The following is a 26,614-nucleotide window of genomic DNA, read 5'->3' as shown; positions in this document are numbered from 1 at the left end:
CTCCGTGGTTCTGCGACGTGAGCTGTGGGGGGAGGGGGGGCGGTCTCGGCCAGGCCGGGACCCCCGGGGAAGCACCTGCTCCAGGTGCGAGGCACCCGGGCCTCCCCGAGCGTGGACTAGGAGAGTCGGCTGACCGAGGCCGTCCCGCTGGCCCTTCTCCGGTGACCCTGGGGCAAGTGACCGTACGTAGGACCAAAGGAAAAACAAGCCATGTCCTCAGCTGGTGCTTCTGCAGGCGGCTCGGTTCTCTCCGGAAACGCGCCTGCTCGGTGAGATGCAGGGGCCGTGGGGTATTTCAGTTCAGAACTCTCGTCTCTCTCAAATGGTCTTTTAAGAAAATACTGGATTGACGTAGATTTATGCTCCTCAGGCCCTGAACCTGGCGCCTGCGCGCTCTGGGGCTGGGCACGAGGGGCGCCGAGGCCTGGTGCCAGCATAGCGGCCGCGGTCGCAGCCCCGCCCTTCAGAGCCAGGGGCCTGGGTGGGGGCTGCTGTCACTTGCCCTTTCCTGCCAGTAAGGGACTTGTGCCTAAGTCAACATCAGAATTGGTTTTGCAGTGCACTTTGGGGGGCAGGTTAACTTATTTTTGTATTTGACGGTAGTAAAAATGCTGTGTGATTTTTGAGTCACTTTGCTATTACTTCCAAATTCTTTTATAACCTTTCTGAAGGAAATACTGGAAAACTTATTTTAGATATGGTTGCCCTCTTTCCGAAAACTGTTAAACTAATGAGCAAATAACACTAACAACTCTGAGAATCTCTAGAAAACCAGTTGATGGATCTGAGCGCAAGGCGTTGGAGGAGCAGTGGGGCTGGAAGGGCCCTCCCGACGGGGCCGAGGCCTTTGCTCCGCGTCGGAGGGGAGCTTGCTTTGGGGGAGTCGGTCTTTCCCGAACATCAGCTTCAGTCCTTTGTCGTTAATGTGAAGCAGAAACACAGTGAAAACCGCCCACACGCCTCAGGATTCCTCAGCGTCAGGAGCTGACCGGGACCCCTCGTGTGTTGTGTCGACGCCAGCGCGGGCCTCTGGACACGGGGACGCTTCTCTCCGTGGGGGTCGCAGGCCCATGTCCAAAGTGGGTGATAAGCTGCAAGCACCACGGGGAGGCCGCCTGGCGCCCCCGCCCGGGTCCCGTCCTCCGAGGATGCTCGGGACCCCCCTGCCTCACCCTCAGGTCTGCGCCCCGGCGCCTTCCCAGTGTTTCCCTTGACACACAAACTGCAGTGTGTGCGGCGCCATCTTCTAGAACTGCCTGCCGTATGTCCAGGAATAAGAAAAGATGATAAGCCTGTTTTTATGAAAGGTAACACAGACGACTGTCAGTTGCCGAACTCTTGATCCTGTGAGACGTGTAGCGTTTGATGAATGAGTAAAGTGCTGTGTCCGCGGGCGTCGTGTCCACCGCACCCTGTTGAGATGTGAAATTAAACAGAAACCTCAACGTGCCTACTGGTGTCTCAGCGTCGCACGGAACGAGGCCAGGCTCCGCCTTTGGGGGGGTGTACCAGGTGCTACCGCCAATTTTGACAGACTTAAAAAACTTGAAATTCACTTCTGGGGGAAGATACTGAAATGTAGATTTGAGAATTGCTGGTTGCGGGGAAATAGGATTTAAGGTCGGAAGTTGTGTTTGGAAGATTGTGTATGAGTATTTTTGTATTAAAAAATTTAAAGGCTTTTTTCTTTATGTGGGATTGCATTTTGAAGTTTGGGGCTCTCTTCCATTTCCCCAGTCCCTTTTCTTTTTTTTTTTTTTTGGTCACGCTGCGCCTCATGCGGGATCTTAGTTCCCCGACCAGGGATGGAACCTACGCCCCCTGCAGCGGAAGCACCAGGGAAGTCCCGTTCCCAGTCACTCTGAGTTGTCTGTCTGTCAGTCACTCTGAAGCATCTGGCACAGTCCCCTGACATCTGGGGAGAGGCCAGCGTGGCCTTGGAAGTATAACAAGTATCGTAGATAGTGAGTGTCGTTCTGATTTGGGGAAAAGGCTTTTTTTCCTGTTAATTATAATTTGGTTCCCAAACCCCCCTTAAACGTGACAGAGTAGGGAGAAGAAGCTGCAGACAAGATCTTCTCAGCCCCGCAGGTGGTTGAGCCCCAGGCCCCCTTTGATGTGCTCCCCACGCCCGCATCGTCCAGGAGTGACCCCTGGGCTGACCCCAACGTCACCCACCCCAGAGAGGGCCTGGGGCCCCAGAGCAGAGAGGTCGAGCTGGCTGGAAACACAGCTCTGGTGCTTTTTCTTTAGAAAAGCTAAACTTTAATTAGGTAGTTTTTACAATGAAAACAGGTACCCAAGAACTGGTCTTAAATGCTCACAACGGTACAAAAGACAAATACAAAACCTGTGGGTGGTGAGCGTGTCCTGGCATCCCCCATCCCTGGGCACTGGCGGCCGTCCCCGCCCTGTTTTCAGCCACACCAGGCGCCACCTTTGGTCCCTCAGCCGCGTGGGCGGGGAGAGGGCTGCACGAGCAAGAAAAGCCCTCTCTCGCGGTCAGTGGGACTGAAGAAAAAATGAGAAAAGACAGAAGTCTAACAGGCAGAGCTGTTGCCAAGATTAGGAAGTTACACCTTTCGGGGCTAAGTTTAACATTCAGAACTGTAACATTGAATGCAAAAAAGTGTCTTAAATCACACAAAAGGGACCCATATTAAAATTTAGAAAATAAGTCCAAAACACCCCAGAGAAACTGAATCTAAAGCTCAAGTGGGCTGGGACTCGGTGGCGCGTCGGGGGCCGGTGGTCCCCTGGAGCCCGAGTCAGGCCGGCGGGGGCGGTGGCCCTAGGACACGTTGGCCATGGGCTTGTACTTCTTGAAGCGCGTCCACTGGCCCGTGGCGTAGTTCATCTCGAAGACCGTGTCCACCAGCATGGTGGTGCTGCCCTGGCCGTCCGACTTGGGCAGGTCCTCCGTGTGCTCGCTCAGCTTGATCTGGATCACGTCGCCCTGCTCCTGGCACGGGTTCTCTGAGGGGGGCAGGGGCCGCTGGGCGGGGGGCCTGGGGGCGCGGGGCCGTCCCCCAACCCCCGCAGGACCCAGGTCCCCCCCACCCCCCAGGGCCGGCCGCGGACCCACCTCGTGAGCCGGCCATGAAGCCCAGGATGAGGGCCTTCTCGGGCCGCGTGACCTTGTTGGCCGTCTTGAACATCTCCTGCGCGGCAAACATCTGCTCTCTCTGCGGTGGAGGAGCAGGGCTGGGTGTTGGGCCCCGCCGGCACCCCTGCTGTGGGCGGGGCCACACACACACACACACCCCCGCCCCGCACACCTACCGTGAGCGACAGGTTCTTCTTGGGCTGCTGCTGGGTGGGGGGCTGGGCCTGGGCCTGGGGGGCCACCATGGCCACCGGAGGCGTCTGGGTGGCGGGGGCGACGGCCGGGGGCGTGGTGGGCGTCAGGGGCGAGGTGGGCGCCGCGGGCGTGGGCGCCGCGGGGCTGAGGCCGCTGTTGTACAGGGGCGCCCTCTGCTTGAACTGTGCCGGCAGCGCGGGGCTGGGGGCGCTGGGCTCCTCGGGGGGCCGGCTGGCCTGCAGGCTGGCTTCCCGGGCAGGAGGGGCTGCAAGCAGAGCGAGGCCTGGGGGGCGGCCGGCAGGGCCAGGGACCCCGCCTCCGAGAGAAGTGCCCGGGCCCCGCCCCGCCCTGCCCCGCCCCGGAGCCCACAGGCCGCCCGCGGGGGACGGGCGTCGGGGGGGGGCCCTCCTGCCCGCAGCTGGGGTGCAAGCCCCGGGCGGCACCTCTGGGCGCGGGGCCCCAGCCGGGAGCCAGAGGGCTCAGGCCTTCTGAGACCAGCAGGTAAGACGTCCAGGCGCTAGTGGGCTCCTGGGCGCTGGCGAGGGGACGGAGGGCTGCTTCCTGGAGCCCAGCAAGCCTGCCTGACCCCCAGGCCCTCTCTGGCCACCCCCTCCCCGAGGCCAAGCTCCCCCCCCACCCCCCGGCAGGCGACGCTGAGCCCGGAGAGCAAACGCCTCGGAGCAGAACCCACAGATCCCTCTCTACCTTTCCTTCAGCACCTTCTTTCTCCAGCTGTGGGGCTACGTGAAGACCCCTGGACCCTGAGGCGCCGTAACCTCAGCAGACCCCCTCCCGCTCACAAACTGGGCCTCACACCTGGCACCGCACAAGGGGCGCTGCCTGTCTGGCCCCGGGAAGGGCAAAGCAGCTGAAACCCCTGGGTTTACTTCTCGCAGCTCGTGCTGGGCAGGAGGGTCTTCCGGCCCCGGCGGCACCAGCAGAGGTCCTGACACCCAAGGAAGCACCACGTGGGCGAGTCCTGGGAAGATGCTGCTCCCCGCCCGGTGGGTGCTGCCCCTGGCGCGCTGCCCGCTCACCTGGCGGCGCCTCGGAGCTGGGGATGTAGGATGAGGCAGGGACCACGCTGGGCGTCGCCGGCAGGTAGCTCGTGGATGGCAGCGCAGGCTCGTTGTTCAGAGACCCGAGTTTCTGGAAGACAGAGACCACGGTTCCTCCCAAAAGCAGCCCCGGGGCTCAGCATGAGCCTCTCCCAGGCCTGGATGGGGCCGGCTCCTCTGTGGGCCTCAGCGCGGACCCGAACCTCCAGCCCCACAGGAGGGCCCCCACCCCCGGAGCAGGACCGGGGGCGCTGCTGTCCCCAGGGATGGAGACTGCTCCAGGCCAGGGGCCCCGTGTTCGGCAGTGCTGGACCCCAAGCGTCCGGCCCTGCCGCCGCCCCCATCCTGGAGCTGCCTTGTTGGGAGGGCGCGGGGTGGGGCGGGGCGGGGCTGTCCCTGTTTGGTTAGGGACCCTTCTGAACCAGCCATCTTTGAGGTAAGAAAAAATTCAACAACTTTTTTTTTTTTTAAACCACAAAAGCATATGAGAAAAAGAAGACACTCCTTTCAATAAAGTGAGAAAACACAGCTCTGCAATAAGAAGTTTCCCACCACCCAGAAATGACTGACGGGGACAAGGCGGCACACGGTGCCTGGCTGCCCAGCCCCTCCAGGCGGCAGCACCGGCACAGAGGGGCCTTCCGAGCAGCGCGCCCTCCCGCCAGGCCGCCCCACCACCCCTGCGGGACAGGGGACGCCGAGGAGCCCCCAGCGCGCGGCGCCGTCCACACCTGGGCCCACGGGCACGCCGGCGCCCCCTCTCCTGCGCGTGTCCACGTACATACGTGTGCGTCCACGCGTGTGCTCCCACAGGACGCGCCTCCGCGGCTAACGATGGGAACGGGGGCACGCGCTCCGGCCGCCCGCGGCCCTGCAGCCCTGCAGCCCTGCAGCCCTACCTGCGTGGACACCAGGCCGGCCGCGTAGTCGGGGGTGGCGTTCTCCACGACTGTCTCTTCCTTGGCTGGCTTCTCCACCGCCTCCGCGTCTGCGGGCAGAGCACGGGCCTCAGCGCCCCGGGCGGCGGCCCTCCCGGCCCGAGGCGGCGACTCGGAGGACAGGGCTGCCCCGCGGGCTCGCCCCTCTCCAGCCGGGGGCGGTCTCGGTCTCGGCAGACGAGAGACCAGGGCCTCCGCGGGCGGACGGCCCCCAATACGCACCCAGGGTCTTCCTCCTCCTCTTGGCCTCCCGGCCGGCCCCGACCATGTCCAGCTCGGAGATGTCGAGGAGCTGCCGACACAGACACAAGCCCACCCTCAGCCCCGCGGAAGCAGCGCGGCTGGTCCCGCGCGGGCGGGGCTGCCAGGGGACACGCCCACCTTCACGCCCCTCTCCTTCCGCAGGGGCGTCCTCGACGGCGGGATGGCAGTGCGGTTCCCCGCGGGGCTGAAGACGCTGGGGGCGGTGGGGCTTCGGAAGGGCGCCTGCTTCGGGATGCCTTTGAGCGGGGCTGCGGAGAGGACGGGCCGTCAGGGGGCCTCGCGGAGCGGCTACTCCGCCACCGACGCGTATTCCGCTTGCCCGTCTCCGCCAGAGACGCCCCTGCCGGCCTGCCAAGTGCTCCCACGGATGTGCTGCGCCTCCGCGAGGGCAGGTGCCGGGGATGCCCCCAGGCCAGGGGCCTGCCCTCTCCCTGTGCCCAAGCACCGGGGCATCAGGTCGGCCTGCCCAGAAAAGCACGCCGTGGCAACCAGCGACACCACAGCCAAACTCTGACGTCTCTGCCCAAGACGCCAAACCAACAAAGACACCACACCTGCATCCATCGACCCTAACACACCGAGTCCTTTATCTCCACAGACAGGACTCTCAGCTTCCACTTCTTTCTTGCACCTCGGGGTGAACAGATGTGTTACAGGCTAGAGGCCCACATGCTGCAGCCAGAATCACCCTCCCTCTTCCCCTGGGCCTGGTCCCTCATCTCTCAAAGGGAAGGCACCTGACACACGCGGAATGGCTCCTTCTGAAGGGGGCCTGGCCCCTTCCCCAGGCATCCAGTGCTTCTCCATTCCTGCCACTGGGACCCGTCCCAGTGCGCAGCGTGCAGACACCAGGGCTTACACCAAGATCATGTACGGCGTCCCAGGCCCAGTGCACAGGTGGCCCCTTGGCACGGCCAATGGGACAGGGCAGGGAAGCAGGAAGCACCCCTGAACTGCACCGTGGGCACGCTGGGTCGGGGTGCCCGGCCGGGGTGTGGAAAGGAAGGTGAGGGGAGCTTTGTCAAGGGGGACTGGCACACGGGGGGCAGGCAGGGACATTACAGTGAAGGCCCCACGTCAACCTGATGCACTTCCAGGGCCACGCAGGGCAAGAGCCGGCCCTGAGGTGACGGGGCTGGGGGACCCCCCCCCCACAGTGCCGAGTCGGCCGACACCAAGACGGCAGCTCCCACACAAGTGCTGTGGGCCCCGCAGGGGGGACCCCCACGAGCCCCCTCAGGCTCCAGTGGCAGCCCGGCCGCTGCTCTCACCGACCCACCTGCCCTGTCCGGTCGGCCCTGGGCCTGGGCAGCGTGGGGTGGGCAGGGAGCAAGAAGTGAGCTCCGGCCCCGAGGGAGGGATGAGGGAGCAGACCCGACGACACGACGGTGGCCCGGTCAGCCTCGAGCTTGTAGAGCCCTCGCCCCACGGAGAACCTGGGGCCGGCACGGGGCCGGCAGGCGGCAGGACCTGGGGCGGAGGCGGCGGCCCATGCCCTCCACGGCCATAAGGACGAGCGAGAACCGAGACTGAGCGTCTCCCTCCAATCCCGGTCTTTCCTCATCTCAGGCGGAGCCTTCCGGACCCTCCGTAAGCAGAAGAGCCCCCCTCATTCCACACAACAGAGCCGGCAGCACCGCAGGGCCCGTGGCCCAGTCGGGTCAAAGTTCAACGACTGTGCTCCCGAGGAAGGGCGAGCCCTCCCCTCCGACCCCGCAGCGGCCCGGCCTTACTCGTGGTGTCCATCTTCCGGAGCAGCCCCCGGCCCTTGGCGTGGAAGGGCACCCCCGCGCTCCTCTTCAGCTGCTGGGCGGTCTCGGTGGCTGTAAGACAAGGTGGCCTGCGTCAGCGCCCTCCCGACGACAGCGCCTCCACCCATGGGATTTACAAAGACGGTCGAGTTGTAAGGATTAGAGCGCAAACACTCGCTCGTCTGCTTTCAAACGCTGCAACTCCGCTTTCTGTGTAGGGCAGCCGTCCCCAACCTTTTTGGCACCAGGGACCGGTTTCGTGGAAGACAATTTTTCCTCGGACTGGGGTTGGCGGGGATGGTTCAGGAGGTAACGCAAGCGGCGGGGAGCGATGAGGAGCGGCGGGGAGCTGCAGATGAAGCTTCGCTCGCTCCTTTGCCCGCCGCTCACCTCCTGCTGTGCGGCCCGGTTCCTAACGGCCCGCGGTACCGGTCCGTGGCCCTGGGGTTGGGGACGCCTGGTGTAGAGAACTACGCTTGCAGTAAGTAGGGCCCTGGCGGCTGCACCTCCCGGGGTGGGGGGTGGGGGGTGGGGGTGGGGGGGCCCCAGTGAAGCGTCCTCACTGGTGGGTGGTCATCTGGCACAACCTCACCCTTCCCTTCACAGAAGCATCAACGCGAGGCAGGAAACAAGCTCGGGGAGGGACAGAGCCCCACGCCCACCCGGCACCAGGTTCTGCCGTGGGGGGCGGGGGGCAGGTGCCACTGCTGACTGCACGGAGGGGCCTGGGAGCTGCCCAGGGGGCAGGGGGCCCGGGCCGTGCACTGCCAGCTCTGTGAAGCTACAGCACAGTGCCGACCCCAGAACGATGTCTGTCTGGAACCGAGAGTCACGATGGCTGCTGTGTTTTATTTGGATTCTTTGAAAACAGGGCATTTATATAGATTATTAATACCAATACCATAACCACTTAAAATAAAAGTTTTGCTATCAGTCAGAGGAATCAATTTCCTGGCCTTTTTCCGAGCAGGTATCGTCCATGTACATTTTAGAAGCCACTACTTAAGGAAACATTAATAAAATGACCAAACATCTTTAAAGTCAAATTGAGATCATCTGCAAGAATGAGGCAGGGCTATAGGAGTTAGGACCCAGCCTCTCCAATCTCTTCCAGGCTGCCTGTCTCATCACCTGTGTGACTCAGTTGGTACAGATTTCATTTTGGGAACAAAGATTACAAATACTTTAACCTGAAAATTCGGAAGTTTCTAAAGTAGATTTTTAGAACACACAGTTTAGCGTAGCAATCAATAAATTTCTAATAAAAAAAGAAAAAAACTACGTAGAACTCTGTCTTTAAAAGACAGTTAGGTACCATAAAACCTAAAAGAAGTCTAAAAATAAAAACTACAGACATAGGACAAAAGCATGATTTGCTCGGCAGTCAGTTCTCCCAAATCTGCTGGACCTTCCAGGCCGGGCAAGGCAGCCCCCGTTGAGGAGGGTCCCGACAAGTCCCAGTGCGCCCCCTGGCCCAGGCGCACCCACCCCCAGACCCGCATGCGGACGGCGGGCACTCACATTTCTGCAGGAGCTCTGCCCTCAGTGTGGCACTCTTCGGTTTCCTTTTCAACTGAAAATGTTTCACTGGGGGAGTGAGGGGCCCAGCGAGGGTCGTCAGGGCGTTTTTATTCAAGTACTGGCACTCCAGCGGGAGCATGGCCGACGCCTCACACTCGTTCACTGCTCGTTCGAGAACCAACATGTTAGGAGGTGCATTTCCCTTACCCAGGCCCAATTTTCACCGCTAACATGAAAACGCACAGTTTCCTGTTTATAGCAGTGGAGCTTCTGCTTTGATCTCAAAACAGAAAACAAGTACCCACTGCCTGCCTGCCACAGGCCAGCAATCAAGGCCACCAACCTGGGCCCAAGGTCAAGGACAGGACTGGAGGGCTCGGCGGAACCCCTGCGGAGCTTTTGACAGGCAGAAGCACCTGGGCCCCGCCACACACATCCCTCAGCACAGCTACGTCTGGAAGGTGCTCTGTGCATCCCCGGAGCAAGCCGTAGGACGGGGGAGCCTGTGGCCGTCCCGGGGTTCCCCCCTAGTCCCCACAGCCCCCAGGGGTGGTTTCTCCCGGACCCTCTGAATCCCGGCCCTCACAAGAAGCACGCAGGCGCGTTCCCCAGGTCTGTGGGTTTACCGGGCAGTTAGAGCTCGGCAGAAGGCCCTGGGCGGAAGACAGAGCAGGCCCTTCCCACCAGAGAGAGGACACCCAGGAGGGCGTGGACCTGTCTGGACCCTCATCAAGCTAATCACCAGGACAGAAACATCTCGAGTTTGCGTTCCAATGCTCTGGAAGCATCCATGTAGCTTGTGGGCAGCTACAAGTCAAGCGAAAGCCTACACAGTAAGAGCGGTCATCTCGCAGCTGCCCCCGGGGACGGCCAGGCCACCGGCCCTGCAGGACCGCAGGGGCACAGGTTCCATCTTTAAAGGGCTGCAGTTCCAATTCTCCAAACTAGGAGAGGAACTCAGGGAGGAACAGACCTTCCCATCTTTGTATGTTCTTTGACTCCATTTGTAAGTATTTTCTACGTGGTTTTCGGTTCGTGTTCTAGACAAGTAAACTGCTGATATTTTCAACACACAGTTACGAGCATCTACTCTGTGCCAGGGAATGTTCTAGGCTCTGAATGGGCAGAGCCCATGCCCTCATGGAGCTGAGTGGGGAGAGGGATGTGTGAATGTGAAAGCGAGTAAATAACGCACTTGAGATAAAGCACGTACAGTGAGGAGGGAGCCTCTGGGCTGCTCTTTTCAAAGACTGGTCAAAAGCCAGCCGGCAGCGCGTGGGGCAGGGGCGTACGGATACAGCCAGCACGACACGGTACAGCGTGCGACACTCTCCAAGTCAAACTCTGTTACAAAAGAGGGTTTCAAGGAAGACCCATCTCCCTCCTCCCAGCGTAAACCAAACACACTCAACCTACCCTTTTCTCTAAGTTCTCCTAAAATATCTTGAACGTTGGGATTCTGCTCTTCAAGATCAAGGTTAAGAGATCCGGTATCAGGAAAGGACTTCAGAATGTCGGCCACCATGAGAACCCAGGGGTCCGAGTCCAGGGTGGCGAGCTGGATGATCTCTGTGAGGGCACCCTTCATCTGCCGGGAGAGGAGAGATGGCAGTCCTTGTTGCCGACGACCCCTGCCACCCCGGCTCAGGCCCGCAGGACTGGAGCCGAGCAGGAGCGTGTGCGCACCTCTGCTTGTTCAGACACAGAAAGGAGCCCCCTTTGAACCCTGCCGGAGCTTCTGGGCGCACGGGGCGGGGCCCCGCCCTCAGGAGAGCCCTCCCCTGGCCCCCCCCAGTGCCCACACCTCGGCCGGCGGCCCGCGCATCTCCGCACCGCCTCCCGGTGCACCGGCCCGGCGGCAAACAGAAGGGCCGCCCAGGACGGGGGGCCGTTCCCGCCCCCTGCTGGGGAACCTGCCACTGGGGCATCTGGGGTAGCCGCGGCTCGGCACCTGCGGCGGCTGGGAAGGGACTGGGTACGGAAGGCCGCCAGGAGAACAGGGGCGAGTCCCCGCACGCCCCACGGCCACGTGACGGGCTCACGTGACAGAGAAGAGCCCGCAGGAGGCCGGTCCCCCCGAGGACCAGGGGGACCTGGCTCCCGGGCACAGGCCGTGGCCGGCGTGTCTGCTGCGCTCGAGGTGCCGCTTCCTCCCGTAGGTGCGAGTGGCCACAGCGGCCCGCGGTCACCGCTGCTTAAGGCCCAGACGCGGGCCCAAGCCTGAACACGGTCCCCCTTACACCTGCCCCCTCCCACCCGAGCTCCTGGTCCACCTGTCCCCCCTCACCTGGCAGCGCCACCTCGCCTGCGCCAACCCATCCATCCCCTCACGCTCCGGCTTAACCCTCATCCCCAGCTTCCCACCACCCTCAGGAATCAGGATCCCCTCACCTGCCCCGGAGGCCCCAGCCCCGGCGGTGGTCCAGAGAGAATGCCTGGCTGAGCCCCGCATCCCCCCAGGCGCACGCGCAGCCGAGGTCGAAGCGTCAAGGCTCTGGCATTCCCGCCTGAGGCTGGGCGCCTCCCCTTGGCCAAGCACAGGGCCGGGTGCCAGCTGACCCAACTCTAAAAGGCTGTCTCTTGAAATACATGGAAATAAGTTCTTTTGACGTGTGGCAAAAATGGTAAACACTTATTTATTTTTTAACACTTGTGCTGGGGGCTTTTTTGATGTTTGAGAAGAATGAGCCCGTCTACCACCTTCCCCCTTGTATTTAGCTGAGCTATCAACTCTCTCCTACATTAAAAACAAAAGGCACGAAATGAAAAACAATTTTATCTGTCACTTACTATGGGTTAAAGAGTGAAAACGTGTCCCTGGCAAACTAAAGTTACGTAAGAAACATAACAAAGAAGACCCCCTCATACCTAAGTCTCAAATTAAGTAGCTCCACACAGATGGCAGGCTGTGCCCTCGGCAGTCACCCCAAAGCGTGAGGAACGAGAGACACACACACACTGTGTGTGAGGGGACTCCCAGGTGATGGGGAGGAGAGCCTGCACATGGAACTGAGGTGGCCCAGCAGGAGGTGCCACCTCCCATGCCTGAGCCCAGAACTGAAGAGACGGCCAAGGGGCAGGGGACCTGGAGCCCTCTGACGCTGCCCAGGGCAGGGCGCAGGCTGTAAAACGGTGCGGCCGTTAGAGAAACCATCTGGCGCGTCCCCAAAAAGACAAACAGGCAGCTCCCTGGTGGTCTAGTGGTTAGGACTCTGTGCTTGCACAGCTGAGGCACGGGTTCAATCCCTGGTTGGGGAACTGAGATCCCACAAGGCCACGCGGCCAAATTTAAAAAAAAAAAAAGACAAACAGATTACCACGTGAGCTAACAGCTCCACTCCCAGGTACAGACCCAAAACAACTGAAAACATCTGTCCACCCAAAAACTCATACGTGAATGGCTGGCTGTATCTGTAACAACCCAAAAGTGGAAGCAACTCTAAGGCCATCATCTGATGAATGGATGACCAAAATGTGGTTTACCTATACAACGAAACATTATTTGGCAATAAAAAGACACACGACGTGACAAAGTGGTGAACCGTGAAAACACGAAGCTCTGTGAAAGAAGCCAGACCTGAGAGAGCACATGCCGTGTGGCTCTGTGCCTGTGAACCGTCCAGGACAGGCCACCCACAGGCCCGGGAGGCGGGACGGTGGTCCTGGGGCTGGAGTGGGGACAGGGAGTGACTGCCAGGGAGCCAGGGGTTTCCTTCTCGGTGTGACGAACACGTTCTGGTATCAGATGCTGGCGATGACTGCACAGCACTGTGATGTACCACAACCACTGACTTGTACACTTTAAAAGAATGAGTCCTATGTGAATATCTCAGTTTGAAAAACTGTATGAGGAAAAAAACAGGGGACCATAAGGCAAGCTTAGCCAAAGCCTGCAGACGTCTCCAAAGTTGGCGTCACACCTGGGCTCCTGCCTGGAGGCGGGAGTGTCCCTGGCCCTGGTTGGGCACCGTGTTCCCAGATGTCAGAAGTCCGGGTGCCCAGGAAGCACAGCTGAGCTGTCTCTGGAGGGGGCAGCCTGGCAGTGGGCCGGCAAGGACAGGCCTGTGTCCAAGGGATGGTCCTTGTCACCTGCAACACGGCTCTGGCCCTCCCTGACGCGGAGCTCCTGTAAAAGCTGGGCCAGGAAGCATGTGCTTCAGTCCAGAGGAGTCACAATAGTGGAGGAACCAGCAGACAAGGAACCAAGCGTCAAACGGAAAGAGGACAGGACAGAAAACACCAATATCCGCTAGACATGCTTCTACTGAGCACATGACGTTTCGGACCAGGTACAGCACCATGAATTTTTTAAACTCTCTAAAATGAGGACATAAAGCAGAGAAATGAGTTCAAGACACAGCAAGACAACAAGAGGTAACAAAATCAATAAAAAGACCATACCTCAAAACAGACTTAAGTCGTCATTAAATCTCTAAGAATGCATTACAATGACAAGGAGCCCCCCAAAATGCTTGAATGGATGACAAGGTGTATGCTGCTTTCAATACCATAAAGACAGACACTCTCCCTCAGTAATCTGTAAGTCTAGGGTGACCCCACTCAAGTTGCAGAAATATTTTCTTCACAGAACTGGACAATCTGATTCTAAACTTCCTATGAGAAAAGCAATAAACAAAAATAAGAAAAAAAAATTTTTTAAGATAACAAGAGAAAGATCAATTTTACCAGATATTAAAATTACAAATGCCACACGATTAAATACGTTCCTTACCTCTCACTTTATTCCCAGATAAACTTCAAATGGATCAGATTTCAATTTGAGAAATGAGACTGTAAAAGCACAAGAAGAAACCATAGAAGTCTTTCTTTTTTTTTTTTTTTTGAAGTCTTTCTTTTGTATAACTGCTAAGGAAGAAGTCCTCTGTAGTTATGATTCTAAACCAAGGAGCCATAAAAGACATGAATTTGAATTTTACTACTTAAGTATTTTTCCCATGGAAAACCACCAAAAAGCTCCAAATCCCATGTATTAAATCAAGAGAAATGGCAAACTGGGTGAAAAAAATACTTTGCAACTCTTATCACAGGCAATTAAAAAAATATGCACACATATACATGAGTGTGTATATTTTATAGATGTCTATATATATAAAGAACAAACACACATATATGATGAGATTGATCTTACATGTCAATTTTTTAAAAGTTTACCATTAGAAAAATGATTTAAAACTTAAAAAAATGCAAAGGATGCTCAGCCTCATTCAACATAAGAGAAATGCAAAATAAACGTAGGAGGAGATACAATTCCCACTTCAGGGATGGGCAGGGCGGAGCGGGGTGGCCCCTGCTGGCCCGCCTGGGAGGACGGGCATGATGGCGAAGGGCTTTGTGGCACACGCTCCTGAGTCCAGCCATCTCAGGCCAAACCCCGAATCTGTCACCACTCCCAGGACAGCCCGGGAGTGCGTTAGCAGCAGCGACCCGCAGTCACCCTGGGGATTCAGCACTCGCAACAGTGTCTGGCAGGAGCGAGAACACCTCCCAGGGAGCAGGCGACCACACACTGACAAGAACTTAAATGGGCATAACTTCTACTAAGTTTATTTTATTTATTCTTTTAAATTTTTGGCCGCACCGCGCAGCTTGCAGGATCTTAGTTCCCCGACCAAGGATCGAACTCACGCCCTCGGCAGTGAAAGCATGGAGTCCTAACCACTGGACAGCCAGGGAATTCCCTCTACTAACTTTATTTTAGTGATACTCATCACAATTTATGACGTATGTGCTTTTTGCCTGAGCAATTAGCACTTCCAAGAATTTATCCTCTGGATTAGAGACCTAAATGTAAGACCCGATACTATAAAACTCTTAGAGGAAAACATAGGCAGAACACTTTTTGACATATATCACAGCAATATATTTTTGGATCCATCTCCTAGAGTAATGGAAACGGAAACAAAAACAAAAATAAAGGAACCATGAACAAAAAGACAACCTACAAAATGGAGAAAATATTTGTAAATGATGCAACCAACAAGGGATTAATCTCCAAAATATAAAAACTGCTCATAAAACTCAATATAAAAAAAAACCCAATCAAAAAATAGGCAGAAGATCTAAATAGACATTTCTTCAAAGAAGACATACAAATGGCCCAAAGGCACATGAAAAGATGCTCAACATCGGTAATTATTAGAGAAATGCAAATCAAAAGTACAATGAGGTATTACCTCACACTGGTCAGAATGGCCATCATCAAAAAGTCTACAAGTAATAAATGCTGGAGAGGGTGTGGAGAAAAGGGAACCCTCCTGCACTGTTGGTGGGAATGTAAACTGGTGCAGCCACTATGGACAACAGTATGGAGGTTCCACAAAAAACTAAAAATAGAGCTACCATATGATCCAGCAATCCCACTGCTGGGCATATATAAGGAGAAAACTCTAATTCTAAAAGGTACACACACCCCAACGTTCACCGCAGCACTACTTACAATAGCCAGGACATGGAAGCAACCTAAATGTCCATCAACAGAGGAATGTATAAAGAAGATGTGGTACATATATACAATGGAATACTACTCAGACATAAAAACAATGAAATAATGCCATGGATGGACCCAGAGATTATCATACTAAGTGAAGTCAAATAAAGACAAATATTATATGATATTATTTATTTGTGAAATCTAAGAAAAATGATACAAATGAACTTACACACAAAACAGAAATAGACCCACAGACATAGAAAACAAACTTATGGTTACCAAAGCAGGGGAGGGAGAAATAAATTAGGAGTTTGGGATTAAAATATACACACTACTATATATAAAAGAGATAACCAACAAGGACCTACTGGATAGCACAGGAAACTATACTCAATATTTTGTAATAACCTATAAGGGAAAAGAATCTGAAAAAGAATATGTATGTATGTGTGTATGTGTAACTGAATCACTTTGCTGTACACCTGAAACACAACACTGTTAAGTCAATTATTAATATATTTCAATAAAAATAAATAAAAACTACAAAAAAAAAAAGAAGAAGAATTTATCCTCTAGTTACCTTGCACACCTGAGAGAATTCACTGCAGCAAAAGACAGGAAACAGCTGCACGTCCACCAACGGGACGGGAGACCAAGTAGGTAAAGTAGGTCCTGTGAGGCAGGAAAAAGAATGCAGCTACAGCGTGGGCACTGGTATGGAAGCATCCCCAAGACGGATTTGCAATTAGTGTGAATCTCTATGACTCATCCATCCTACAGACACGGGGGCCCCCTCCACTAAGGGCCAGGCAAAGTGGGGTATTAGGGATACAGAGACACACAAGACACAGGACCTGGTCTCAAAAAAGCTCACAGGTGAGCACTAAAGAAACTGAGAACTCACTTGTGTTCACAAAAACCTACCGCTATAGGTTGAACTGTGCCCCTTCAAGAAGATCTGTTGGAGTCCTAACCCCAGGACCTCAGAATCTGACCTTATTTGGAGACAGGGCCTTTATGGAGGTCATCGAGTTAAAATGAGGTCGTTCAAATGGGTCGTAATCCAACACAACTAGCATCCTTATAAAAAGGGGCTGTCCGGACAGAGATGCACACACACAGAGGAAGACGGCGTGACGGCGCCTGTGGAGAAGCCCGTCACAGGGCTAGAGCAATGGCCCTACCAGCCAGAGGACACCTGAGGCCACCAGAAGCTCGGAGAGAGGCATGGATTTGACTTCTGGCCACTCAGAGCTGTGAGACAACACACTTTTGTTGTTCTAAAGACATCTACTCTGTGGTACTTTACTGCAAACTAATACAACTACTATGAGGCAACTGGACAATACTTTACAAAAACATTTGAAGAGAAAAAAAGGGGGGGTTAAAGACAAAAAACGACCACTGTTATGAGCTGAATGTTTGTGTCCCCCCTCAAGTTCATATGCTGAAACCCTAATCCTTGGGAGGTGACTAGGTGTGAGGGCTGGGCCTTGACGAATGGGATTAGTGTCCTTATAACAGAGCCCCCAGGGCAGGGCTCGCCCTCTCCTGCCACAGCTGAGCACACAGCCAGAAGGCTGCCATCTGGGAGCCAGGGAGAGGCCCCCACAAGACACTGACTCAGCCAGCTCAGACGAACAGTTCATGGTGGGCTTTCTTTCCATCATCCAGAACTGTAAGAAAATAAATGTCTGTTATGTAAATCACCAAGTTTATGGTGTTTTTGTTATGGCAGCCTGAGCCTTTAGATTAAATAAAATCATCAGTGAGAATCCTGCCTTCAGCGCTCTCACGGTAATAAGCTTTTATGGGTCTCTGGGGGAAGACAGACGCGGAGTAAGTGAGGGGCTTCCAGTTCTTGCCAAGAGGGCAGACTGGCGTGGGCTGCTGGAACATCACACACACAGACACACGTGGCACCACAAATCCACAAGAAAATGAGAGTTGGCTTGCATTTCAACGCATGGCTGGGAACCCTGGGCTCAGAACAGAGAAAAATAACACCTTCTCCCCATCCAACCACACAAATGAGGTGTAGTACTGAGGCATTAGAGATGGATCTCTGAACAGGAGAACTACAAAGTGAAGAGAAACAAAAGAAGCACATTTAATGACTTCTTACACAAAACTTCAAAACACAAACCATGAGCCAAAAAACGTATTACTGTGCATTAAAATGAAAGGTGATGAGCAAATGGAAAATTTAGCAGGCAGATGCAATCTGTAACGTTCAAAACCAGCAGCGTTTAACATTAAAATATACAAAGAGCCCCCGCAAATCAACAAGAGGACAGCAACCCCAATAAAACACAGGCAGGTGTTATTAATGGGCCACGTACAAAGAGGAAATCTGAGACGGCAACAAACCCAGCCACAGAGACCCCAAATGAACTGGAAAAAAACCCAAATGAACACACGGCAGCACTTTCCAACCACCTGATTTGCAAAAAGAGAAAAATGGACAAGGCCAAGTGCTGGGGGGTGGGGGAGATGGTACAGGTGCCCAGAGGCACTGCACGTGGGAGTGTGGGCACCTCAATGCCACCACTTACACAAATACATTCTATGACCCAACAATCCCACCCCGGGGCATAGATTCCAAGTAAACGTTCACCGCAATCCACGGGTAAGGAGCTTCGTGTCACAGCATGACTGCTGTGGCTGAGCTGGGGGCAGCCTGCTATCAGTGCTGGAGGGTGGCGTGCATGGGGGGGGGGCGACAGTCGGGGTGCAGCTGTGCAGGTCAGGAGCTGGCACACTTTTCTGTAAAGGGCCAGAGACTGACTATTTCAGGCCCTGGGGGCTACGCAGCTCTGTCTCATCTTTTTTCACTAACCCTTTAATAATGCTCAGACATTCTTAGTTTACAGACTGTACAGAAAACAAGTCACAGGCCTCAGTGTGTCAGCCCTAGGGTTAGACGAACAGCAACACAAGTGAATATTAAAAACACATTTTGTTTACAAAAACTGAGATATGTAAGACAATAGAATTTATATCAATTAAAAATACATGCACCCCCCACCCCAATTTATTTGCAATTTTTAAATTTTATTTTAATTAATTTATTTTTTATTTTTGTCTGTGTTGAGTCTTCGTTTCTGTGCGAGGGCTTTCTCTAGTTGCGGCAAGTGGGGGCCACTCTTCATCGCGGTGCGCGGGCCTCTCACTGTCACGGCCTCTCTTGTTGCGGAGCACAGGCTCCAGACGCACAGGCTCAGCAGCTGTGGCTCACGGGCCCAGTTGCTCCGCGGCATGTGGGATCTTCCCAGACCAGGGCTCGAACCCGTGTCCCCTGCATTAGCAGGCAGATTCTCAACCACTGCACCACCAGGGAAGCCCCCCCACCCCAATTTGAACAAACACTTTACCAGAGAGGCTCAACACCGTTAGTCACCATGGAAACGTAAACTGAAACCTACTAGAATGTTTGCATTAAAAAAAACCCACCATGACCTTCACACTCCTCTCGGGATACTGAAATGATACAAGCACCCTGGAAAGCAGTTTGGCAGTTTCCTATTACGGGACATGGCCATCCTCTTCCAGGTGTTTCCTCTAGAGAAATGGCGACAGGCCACACAAGAACCTGTCCATACATGTAAACATGTCCATTCAGAGGGCCACAACTCAGCAGGAAAAGTTACGAGCTACTAATATACATAACACAAGCGTGAACTTCAAGATAAGGATGCTGAGTGAAAGCCAGACAAAAAAAGCACTATTAATATAACATTCCAGGAAATGCCAACTAAGCTATGGAGACAGAAAGTAGATCAGTGATTACTTAGCAGAGTGAGAGGGGCAGGAGGAGAATGATACCTTCATTGCAATGGTTTTACAGGTGTGCACATGTCACACTGTACACTTTCAATATGTTTATGTCAATGATACTTCAAATGAAAAAAAGTCCCTAAAAACAATACACATTTTTAAAGAACACTCACAAAAAAACACATAATAGAACAGAACAGGGAATGTTGCTACCTATGGGGAAAGTGGAGTAGGACGTGGGAATAAAACAGAGAAGTTAAACAGAAGAGACTCTGAAGGGAAATCAGTAAATAAGTTTAACAACAGAATAAGAAAGAGACGGAATAAGTCCGATGCTACCCAGATCATAACAGGCAGAAAAAAAAATGGTTTGAAAATACCAAAGAGGCTGCACAGAAAACAGAAGAAAGTCTCCCACACGCCTGACCGGAGATTCAGAGAGAAAGGGAACAGAAACTGGGACCAACGCAAGGTCTATAGAGGAAATTGTTAAGAATTAACAGATGAAAGATAATCACAATTTCAAGAAGCCCAACAAACTTCGTAGGATGAATTTTTTAAAATTTCTTCACCAAAACACATCCTAGGAAACTGCAGAACTACAGAGTGAAGCCACTGTCCTGGGCCAATGGGCCCAAGGCCCTCAGGGGCAATCCTATGGCCTGCCGTCAAGTTACTGACTCGCTGGGACCACGGAGTCTCATGCCAGAGGCACTATGGGCACCTGACCACAGAAAGGAAATGACTGAGGTACTTGACTCTGGGGGACGGTGGAGTTTAGGTAAAATTCCAATGAAGTGGTGAGTCTGTGAGTAAAAGGTCAGTGTCAGAACTGTCAGGTGGACCTGGGTCCAGTTTCCTTAGAAACAACAATAGCGAGAGACGTGGGTGTCGTGCTCACACACCCCTTATCCGAGCCTCTGCACCTGGGCTGGAAACTGAGGCTGCTTCTTTGTGTCAAAGTGTCTTAGATCCTCCAAGCAAAAGTGGGATGTTTCATTCTTACTGATATGACTTTAAACAGTAGTTTCTGAGAGTCTGTGATTTTCATTTTTTTAAAAAATTTATCTATTTTATTTATTTATTTTTGGCTGTGTTGGGTCTTTGTTGCTGTGCGCGGGCTTTCTCTAGTTGTGGTGAGGGGTGGCTTCTCTTGTTGCGGAGCACAGGCTCTAGGCGCATGGACTTCAGTAGTTGTGGCACGTGGGCTCAGTAGTTGTGGCTCACGGGCTCTAGAGCGCAGGCTCAGCAGTTGTGGCACACGGGCCCAATTGCTCCGCGGCACGTGGGATCTTCCCCGACCAGGGCTCGAACCCGTGTCCCCTGCATTGGCAGGCGGATTCTTAACCATTGCGCCACCAGGTAAGTCCAAGTCTGTGACTTTTAGACAACAGAGTTTCTCAGTGAATAAGGCAGCCATAGTGATTAAAGGGCATGCTGTGACAACTCACAACTGTGATGTGTCCTTGGGGAAACACTGTTTCTTATTCACTTGGCAGCCAGCCTGATCTGTTCCCCCTGGTGATAGATACGTAGCTAGCGCAGTCACTGATCACTGGAATCCCTAGGCTTCCCACAGCAGGCTCATGAGTTGGATAATTTTACATATTAAAGAGTTATCTCAGGCAGCCCTAAAACTCTCCCTAAAACTTCCTCTGGTGGCAATGTTAAGGACTTGGACAAGAGGGGTCACTGGTTTTATCAGTAGCAGCATTTACAGTTTCCTCAAAGCCCTTTCAAATATAGCTAAAACATTATGAAGTTAAGTATTTACATTTTACGATACTCTGTAGTTAGCAAAACACCTCATGTACATTGCCTCCTGACATCATTCTTACTTCCTGGACCAAATTCTAAATTCTTTGAGAGCAAGGGCCCTAAATCACTTCTGTACCCCTCACTGAATAAACTAAAATACTGGACCATTAAAATCTCTTTTCCTCTTCCCTCCTATTAGTTAAGAACTGTTGCTGACTTAGCTTTTAAGAGAAATAGATACATCACAAAACAACTGAACTAGTTTCCAGATTTCATTAAGAAACACAAGTTGTAGCAGATGCTGCATACAATGTTTACTTTTACATGCCCTGGCCAAGCGGTCAAAAGTTATTCTTGGTGTGTCTGTGAGGATGTTTCCGGATGAGATTAACATCTGAATTGCACACACTGCCCTCCCTAATGTGGATGTCCCTCATTAAATCAACTGAAGACCTGAACAGAACAAAAAGGCTGAGTAAGATGGAACTCCTTCTGCCTGACTGTTGAGCTGAGACTTTGGTCTTTTCCAATCTTGGGACTTGGATGAAATACTGGCTCTTCTTGGGTCTCCGACCTGCTGGCTTTTTAGACTGGAACTACACTTTAGCTCTCCTGGGTCTCAAACTTTCTGGCTGCAGCTCCTGGGACTTTTCAGGAGGCTTTTGTGAGCCAATTCCTTTCAATAAAAACCAGTATCTCTCCCCGCCCCCCCCCATATGTTATATACAGGTATACATAAGGTGCACACGCATCCTATTTGTTCTGTTTCTCTGGAGAACCCTGGCTAATACAGTGCAGAACACACACAGCCCGGCCATCTAGTCCCCCGGTATCTATGGTCCTATGTAAAAAAGCTTAATCTTCAGAATGTTATCCCCTAAGGTATCAGATCCTTAAATAACTAAAGAAAGATAATTAAAATAGCTAAGTGAATTGGGATGTTTTGGAAAGTTTTCTTGTTTTGTTTTGTTTCGTTTTTTAACACCGAATATATAAATAAAAATGCCTTTCAGAAAACTAAATTATCCAGAATGGCCTAGTTCATTTTCAACCTAGCTAAGCAAGTTCTTCATTATAATTTCTTGTAATACAGACAAAATCCAAGAACAAACTATATATTTAAAAAAATCAATGAAAGAAAGCTGGTATACCTATATCAATGCTAGACAAAAATAGACAAAACATTACCAGCTATAGAGACCACTATATAAAGATCCATGGTTCAGTTCACAAGGCAACAATAACAATTCTAAACTTGTATGCACCTAATAACATAACCTCAAAATGTAGAAAGCAAAAGTTGATAAAACTATAAGGACTAGACAAATCCATAATCATAAGAGAGATAAACATACCCCTCTCATTAACTGATACATTTTTTAAAATCAGTAAGAATACAGTAGACCTGTATAACACGATTAAACAAATTTGACCGAATGAACATATACTGGGCAATGGATCACAAAACTAGATCATAAAATGCTTCTGAAACTCACTTGCAATGTTTACAAAAACTGACCATATATTTCGCCATTAAGCAAATCTTAAATTTCAAATGACTGAAATAATATAGACTATATTCACTGACAAGCACTCAATCCAGCTAGAAATCACTAGTAAAAACATAACTAAAACCTCCCTCCCTCCAATGTATGGAAATTAAGAAACATTTCTAAATTACAAAGGGGTCAGTTAGGAAATCATCATAGAAATTACAAAATATTGTGACTTGGTAATGAAAACACTATCAAAACTCGTAGGATGCAGTGATGAGAAAATAACCAGGACTTCACCAGTGGCGCAGTGGATGAGACTCTGCGCTCCCAATGCAGGGGGCCTGGTTTCGATCCCTGGTCAGGGAACTAGATCCCACATGCATGCCGTAACTAAGAGTTCGCATGCCACAACTAAGGAGCCCGAATGCTGCAACTTAACTCCCAGTGCAACCAAATAAATAAATAAAATAACCTGTGGGACCTCCCTGGTGGTCCAGTGGGTAAGACTCCGCACTCCCAATGCAGGGGGCCTGGGTTCAATCCCTGGTCAAGGAACTAGATCCCACATGCATGCCGCAACTAAGAGTCCGCATGCCGCAACTAAGACCCAGCACAGCCAAAATAAATAAATAAATAAACATTTTTTAAAAAAAGATAAGAGGGCTTCCCTGGTGGCGCAGTGGTTGAGAATCCGCCCGCCAATGCAGGGGACACGGGTTCGTGCCCCGGTCCGGGAAGATCCCACATGCCGCGGAGCAACTAGGCCCGTGAGCCACAACTACTGAGCCTGCGCGTCTGGAGCCTGTGCTCCGCGACAAGAGAGGCCGCGATAGTGAGAGGCCCGCGCACCGCGATGAAGAGTGGCCCCCGCTCGCCGCAACTGCAGAAAGCCCTCGCACAGAAATGAAGACCCAACACAGCCAAAAATAAATAAATAAATAAATAAATTTATAAAAAAAAAAAAAAAAAGATAAGAGAATGTTATTATCTACTTTATGCTAATACATTTGAAGTTTTAATAGAAACTGCCAAATCACTAGAAAATATATAATATCCAGAAAATTTTACTTACGAAGAACATAAAACCAAGCATCAATACTCAAATATCTTCCCACAAAGAAAATCCAGGTCCCCTAGATGGCTTTATTACTAAGTTCTACCAAACATTTAGAAAGGAATAATTCCATTGTTAAACAAACTTTCCAAAGAAGAGGAAAATAGAAGATACATTACCACTCCTTTTATAAGGGTAGCATAACTTCAACACCAATATCTGACAAAGACAGTCTGGGAAAGTAAAATTAGAGGTTAATCTCACCCATGAACACAGATACAAAATTCCTACACAAAATATCAGGACAACATAATCCTCCATATAAAATGACCAAGTTAGGAATGCCAGGTTGGTTAACAGCAGCTAATGCTATCCTGGGACCTCCCTGGTGGCACAGTGGTTAAGAATCTGCCTGCCAATGCAGGGGACACAGGCTCCATCCCTGGTCCGGGAAGATCCCATGTGCCGCAGAGCAACTAAGCCCATGCGCCACAACTACTGTGCCTGTGCTCTAGAGCCTGCGAGCCACAACTACTGAAGCCGCGTGCCTAGAGCCCGTGTGCTCTGCAACAAGAGAAGCCACCGCAATGAGAAGCCTGTGCACCGCAACAAAGAGTAGCCCCTGCTCGCAGCAACTAGAGAGAGCCTGCCCATCAATGAAGACCCAAGGCAGCCAAAAAAACAAAAACAAAAAACACAATGCTATTCTGTAAATGTGGCAAACTATATGTCAATAGACATTATAAACATTTGATAAAATTCAAAATATTCATTCATGTTCACATCTACTACAATTGTTACCCAAAAACTGGGTTCACCTCTTGATGAGTGTTGAGCCAAAAGACACAACCAAGCCAAAAAGAAGGAAGGATGTATTCCTTGCAACCACTAAGGGGAACAGCAGGATCTTTCCCAAAGCTGTGTCTCCCCAACGCCAAAAGTGGGGAAGTTTTAAGCTAAGGGTACATGCATATTCATGAGGGGGCTTTGGTGGTTGACAGAGTCCAAGCTTTAGTCGACTGAAGTCACATGGGTCAATATCATCATTCCATCCTCCGCCTGGGTGGGGGTCTTAGTTCTTGCGGAACTCAAGATGTGTATCAGATTGTTACGTACATCCCTGGAGGAAGAACTAGGACTCTGCTTTATCGCCGAACTACCATTTCTTTTTTTTTTTTTATATGGAACGCTTCACGAATTTGCGTGTCATCCTTGCGCAGGGGCCACGCTAATCTTCTCTGTATCGTTCCAATTTTAGTATATGTGCTGCCGAAGCGAGCACCGAACTACCATTTCTTGACTGCTTTTCCTTCGTTCCTGCATTCTCTCACTTCCCTTAAGATCCTTAATTACTGAGACCTGTTCAAGGGCAAGCATCGTGGCCAGGCTTTGATCCCAACATGGCTTCGGCCAAAAATGGCTTTTTCTTATTTAAAGTTTTGGCCATGAACTCGGGACAAGTATGGTTAATAAACAGGTTATGGGGGAGACACACTTCCACCCACCCCAGGCCAGGTTCTTGGAGGGCTCTGCACAGGAGAAAGACGCTGTACAGGCGAAAGGCAGAACTGGACATCTCTGACAAGACAACAGGGAGTTCCCTCCCCCGGCCCCCTAGCAGGGAAGCATATCCTAAGAGGAGTACACCTGCTTAGATGCAGCTAAGAGCTTCTGTGACTCTGAAGACTCCACGGAGAAAGCTAAAGCAAGACACAACTGGAAGAAATCTGCAACATACACAACTGAAAAAAGACTGCTATTCAAATTTTAATTTTTAAAAAACTCCTACAAAGCGGGAATTCCCTGGCGGTCCAGTGGTTAGGACTCCACGCGTCCACTGCTAGGATTCAATCCCTGGTCGGGGAACTAAGATCCTGCAAGCCGCGCAGTACAGCAATAAATAAATAAATAAATATTTAAAAAATAATAATAAATAAAACTCCTACAAAGCAATGAAAAAACTACATGGGGGAAAATTTTTTCTTGAACAATTAAGAAAAAAAGAACATCAAATAATGAATAAGCACATGAAAAAATGCCCAACCATATGCATACTCAGAGAATGGAACACTATTCAGCAGTGAAAATTAAACCATAGCGGGGCCGCAGGTTGGATGAATGTGTCAAGGTGTCAACCCGAAGAAGACAGACACACCCACATCACTCACGCGAAACACACGATATGATACCGTAACATTAAGTTCAAGCCAGGCAAAACCAAACTGTACTGCTGAAAAATGCCTATACAACTGATAAATCACAAGGAATGGCAGAGAAATGATCACCTCCCAAAGTGAGCGAGGGGAGAGGGCAAGGGTTGTGATCCGGAACAGGTGGGGGAGGCCTCTGGACGCAGCTTTATTCTGTTTCTTTTGTACACGTTATATATAAAAAACAACTATCAACTATAATAACGGGGCAGTCACCGCGACAGTAGTTGGGGAACGTTTAAACAACTATGGCGCTTCAACATTTTGAAAAACTACTTATTTTGCGCAAAAAGCGACACAATTTACCGTTAAGGAAAACAAGCAGAGAACAAGTCGGACAGACCCACTGATGAGAACGATGCAAGAACACGAGCGTGTGGCAAGAACCCAGAGCGCAGGATGACCGAACCGGATGGGTACCCCGACAGGTGAAAGCAACAAAACCGAGGTGGGCGCTGAGCCCGAGGCGGGCCCCCGACATCCCGACCCCCCTCCCCCCGTCCGGGCACCTCGCCCGCGGCTCTGACAGGTGCAGGCGGGCAGCTCGGGCTCGCGTCCACCGCGGGGGGGCGGTGAGGAGGGGAAACGGGTCCGCGAACTGCGAGGGTCCGAGAGGGGGGAGGGGAGGGGAGCGGGGGGGTGGTCCGCGAGGGCCGGGGTCTCGGGTCCCGGGGAGGCGCGGCCCCGAGGGGGGAGGCCGGCCCCGCGTCCGCACCGCCGCCCGCCTCACCTCGTCCACCGTGCGGCGCGGGAGGTGCAGCGTCCCGAGCAGCAGCTTGAGCTTCACGGCCGACGAGAGGCCGTGGAAACAGAGGCGGATGTTGTCGATAACCGCGGGCGTGAGCAGGGACGCGATGCTGGGCGGCGCCCACAGCTCGTCCGTGGCCCCCAGCTTGTTGTGCAGCCACAGGCCCGTGTCGCTCTCCCGCATGGACGCCATCTTGAGGGGGAAAAAGCCGGGCGCCGCCGAGCCGGCATCTTATGAGGACACCTACGCGCCCGCGGCGAGGACCCTCAACATGGCGGCGCCCGCAG

General features: G+C 52.4%; 1 protein-coding gene and 1 non-coding gene across 4 annotated transcripts; both read right to left on the bottom strand.

Moving 5' to 3' along the window:
- Positions 1-142: 142 nt before the first annotated feature.
- On the bottom strand, positions 143-26,614 carry NELFA (negative elongation factor complex member A). Of its 3 annotated transcripts, XR_005020105.1 has the most exons (12): positions 26,310-26,614; positions 10,250-10,421; positions 8,834-8,995; positions 7,295-7,384; positions 5,679-5,809; positions 5,520-5,589; positions 5,259-5,347; positions 4,339-4,450; positions 3,283-3,566; positions 3,086-3,185; positions 2,351-2,976; positions 143-1,412 (listed from the first exon to the last, which is right to left on the bottom strand). XR_005020105.1 is itself a non-coding variant. In XM_036854038.1 (11 exons), exons 1-11 carry the CDS (start codon positions 26,517-26,519, stop codon positions 2,792-2,794), a joined length of 1,605 nt encoding a protein of 534 aa, XP_036709933.1. In that variant the 5' UTR covers positions 26,520-26,614; the 3' UTR covers positions 2,243-2,791. The 3 variants fall into 3 exon arrangements, 2 of the variants coding, with proteins under 2 accessions (XP_036709933.1, XP_036709934.1); XM_036854038.1 differs by lacking the exon at positions 143-1,412 and having other exon boundaries at positions 2,243-2,976; XM_036854039.1 differs by lacking the exons at positions 143-1,412; positions 8,834-8,995 and having other exon boundaries at positions 2,243-2,976.
- LOC118896244 lies at positions 24,545-24,651 on the bottom strand. Its single transcript, XR_005020150.1, has one exon. It is a non-coding gene; the product is annotated as a U6 spliceosomal RNA (small nuclear RNA).

This window comes from Balaenoptera musculus, chromosome 5 (genome assembly GCF_009873245.2).
Source record: "Balaenoptera musculus isolate JJ_BM4_2016_0621 chromosome 5, mBalMus1.pri.v3, whole genome shotgun sequence".
Taxonomy (NCBI): Eukaryota; Metazoa; Chordata; class Mammalia; order Artiodactyla; family Balaenopteridae; genus Balaenoptera; species Balaenoptera musculus.
The sequence above is the reverse complement of the archived record's forward strand: the minus strand, read 5'-3'. Positions and strand labels throughout refer to the sequence as shown.